The sequence below is a fragment of the Otolemur garnettii genome, unplaced genomic scaffold (assembly GCF_000181295.1).
Source record: "Otolemur garnettii isolate 467f Iridium unplaced genomic scaffold, OtoGar3 scaffold00184, whole genome shotgun sequence".
In the NCBI taxonomy this organism is placed as follows: domain Eukaryota; kingdom Metazoa; phylum Chordata; class Mammalia; order Primates; family Galagidae; genus Otolemur; species Otolemur garnettii.
The window spans coordinates 3160822-3164181 of NW_003852579.1; the positions used below are offsets into that span (position 1 = coordinate 3160822).

General features: G+C 42.2%; 1 protein-coding gene across 1 annotated transcript in view; it reads right to left on the reverse strand.

Annotated features, from left to right (window-relative positions):
* The window catches only part of PHACTR4 (phosphatase and actin regulator 4), a 40952-nt gene extending 37680 nt beyond the window's left edge, over window positions 1–3272 (reverse strand). The window contains exons 1-3 of the mRNA XM_003800783.3: window positions 3254–3272; window positions 1946–2119; window positions 948–1072 (exon numbers count right to left, since the gene is read on the reverse strand). Of these exons, the coding sequence (XP_003800831.2) occupies window positions 948–1072; window positions 1946–2087 (267 nt within the window). The 5' untranslated portion in view covers window positions 2088–2119; window positions 3254–3272. The remainder of the gene's footprint in view (window positions 1–947; window positions 1073–1945; window positions 2120–3253) is intronic.
* Window positions 3273–3360: the final 88 nt, after the last annotated feature.

Here is a 3360-nt window from a genome sequence, read left to right on the forward strand (position 1 = left end):
AAAAAAAAAAAAAAAAAAAAAAAAAAGTCATACGCTGCGTGAAGTCCTGATATTATTAAACTAGCAATGAGTATTAAAATAATATAACATGATCTTTGCAACAAATAATCAAAAGAATAGGGCACTGTGATATAGGAATGGAACAAAGTTGATCAAAAAAAGGTAATTATGCACAGTACTATAGTTGGCACAAAGTTGAGAATGGAAAGAGACACAAGTATTATTTGACCCAAGGATCCTTCACCAACCACCCAATTTCACAGTTCAACACCGTAGGCAGACACTTGGAAAAAAGTGGAAATTTTATTTTAATTTTTTTCAGACATAGTCTCACTCTGTCCTTCTTGGTAGAGTGCCGTGGTGTCCTCATTGCTCACAGCAACCTCAAACTCTTGGGCTCAAGCAATTCTCTTCCCTTAGCCTCCTGAGTAGCTGGGACTATAGGCATCCACCACAACACCTAGCTATTGTTTTTTTTTAGAGACAGAGTCTCATTTTGTTGCCCTGGGTAGAGGGCCCAGGCGTCACACAGCTCATAGCAACCTCCAGCTCTTGGGCTTAGGCAATTCTCTTGCCTCAGCCTCCTGAGTAGCTGGGACTACAGGCGCCAGCTACAATGCCGGGCTATTTTTTTGTTGCAGTTTGGCCGGAGCTGGGTTCGAACTCGCCACCCTCAGTATATGGGGCCGGAGCCCTACTCACCGAGCCACAGGTGCCGCCCAACAACCAGCTATTGTTAGAGACAGGCTCTCACTCTGGCTCAGGCTAGTCTGGAACTCCTGAGCTCAAGCAATCCACCCCCATCGGCCTCCCAGAGTGCTGGGATTACAGGCGTGAGACATCCAGACCCTGCTGGAAACGTTGTTTTTAAAGCCCCCACCCACACCTCAACAACAGCAATAATGGAAAAAGAGCATTCAAATCCAGCGTCAGACTCCATCAAGCACCAGGCACACAGAGACAGTGGCATGCGGGCTGTCTGCAGACTCACCCTGCTCAGGCTCTTCCAGCAGGACCCCTCTCTTAACCAGCTCTTCTCTGGGTTTTCGCATAGATATTTTTCGCTCTAAAACTAACATTAAATTGGGAAACAGTACTCAGAAAGTTGTCAGTTGAAAGTTAACATAACGCTTAGCATTTTAAATCCACAGTAAAAGAACAAAGTGGTTTAAATTTCTATTCATGGGAATTAAAAAATAAACACGAAATCTAACTTCAAATTTAAAAATATGTAAATTTCTTTCATAACTTGTACTATTGGGAAAGAACATTCTAAAACATTCATAAAAGCTAGCCTTACATAATTGTAGCTTAATTAAAATGTCAATAATGAAGTATTTATGGATGAACACTGTGTTGATCAGTCAGCAGAGTAGAAAAAAGACGCATCCTAGGTTTATTTGCTACAGTTCAAGGATTCCACTTGCCACTCAACAGATTATTTAAACGTATCAAAATACCCAGGCAGGCCTGGTAGTTCACGCCTGTAATCCTAGCACTCTGGGAGGCCAAGGCAGGTAGATCGCCTCAACTCAGGAGTTTGAGACCAGCCTGAGCAAGAGCAAGACCCCAGTCTCTAAATATAGCCGGGTGTTATGCCAGGCACCTGTAGTTCCAGCTACTTGGGAGGCTGAGGCAAAAGGATCACTTGAGTCCAGAAGTTTGAGGTTGCTGTGAGCTATGAAACCACAGCACTCTACTGAGGGCAACAAAGTAAGACTCTGTCTCAAAAAAACAAAACAAACAAACCCATCAAAATACAAACCCAGGATTGGCACTATAGAATACAAGGGTTAATGAATGACCACTTGGTTGTTTAATTCTAAAATATTAAACTGCCTCTTCAAATAGGGTGTGTGGAAGCTTGGGAAGAGAATAAAAAAGTTAGAGACCTCTAAAATAAAGAACTTAGATTAGAACACATATTTAAGTCTTAGTAGCTCACCTTCTGAAGTCTCTTTGAATTTATCACTACTTTTTTTTTTCCTCCATTTCCAAGGCTTGAAGATCTTGCCAAAGCCAGAGAACTTGCTCTTCCTTTTGGTGGGAGGTGTTGTGTCTCCTGCTTCCACACTGTCCATGACCATGCCTGGGTCTGCAGTGGGCTGGCTTGCTTCTTCTGTTGCATGGAGATAAGGAAGAGAGGGAAAAGAACAGCCAATTTACTATTTCAGCATAATCTATAAAATGTCCCTTCCCCTTTCTTCCTGTGGTAATTGGAAAGGATCAGAGCAATGATAAACATTCATGCAAACAGTCAGACTCCTTGACATCACAGGAACAACGAACATCAAAATCCATAACAGATAAATTACTTAGAAGGAAAATGAACCAAACCAAGCCACTATCATTTTAGGACAAAATTTGAAGAAATTATCAGAACTAGCTCAAAATCTTTTAGAGGCACCCATCCACAAAATGTGGGTGTCTTCCCAATATGTTGAGATTTTGCCTTGCTGAAGCAGGGAATTCTACCATTAGTGAGTGATCTCCGTTAAACATTGCCCTCTCCCTGTGTTTTTCAGGATGTAATAGTTTGGGGGGGGGGAATGTTTACATTAGACATTAAGTGTTAATACCTTACTTAGATCTGTTTATTGGACAGTTTTCTCATATATATATATGTAATTTTTTTTTTTATAGAGACAGAGTCTTACTTTATCACCCTTGGTAGAATGCGGTGGTGTCACACAGCTCACAGCAACCTCCAACTCCTAAGCTTAGGCAATTCTCTTGCCTCAGCCTCCCGAGTAGCTGGGCCATAATGCCTTGCTATTTTTTTGTTGCCGTTTGGCCAGGGCCGGGTTTGAACCCACTACCCTCAGTATATGGGGCTGGCGCCCTACCCACTGAGTCACAGGCACCACCCAGTTCTCTCCTTTATAAAAAGGATCCTAGGTAATTCTGGTACACTGCAAGCTGAGTGGGGTAGGGGATGGGGCATTAGAAAGAGGTAGCATAAAAATGGAGGGACAATTTTTGGAAAGTAGCTTGCCTATCATAGTACTGCTTTAGAGACAATCCTGATATTAAGCATTTGACATGAAACATAACTGACACATACATGTGCAGGGCTGAAATGAAAGGCCATGAGCCCCTCATACTAACCACACATGCAGGGTTTAGTTAGTTAGCTTTGATGGCAAAGAAAAGAGCAGCCAAGGCGGGGCCAAGAATAAAAAAAAAAAAAAAAGGCAGGAAGGCAACAATAAAAGCAGGAAGGCAACACAATGCAGCTTTGCACTCCACCTACTGTCCCAGGGTTCTCTGGAGCAGTCTAGAGGGGAAGAAAAAAAGAATCATGTGGAATAAACCATCCTGGAATTAAAGTGTAACCTCTACAGAAATATATCATGGAAC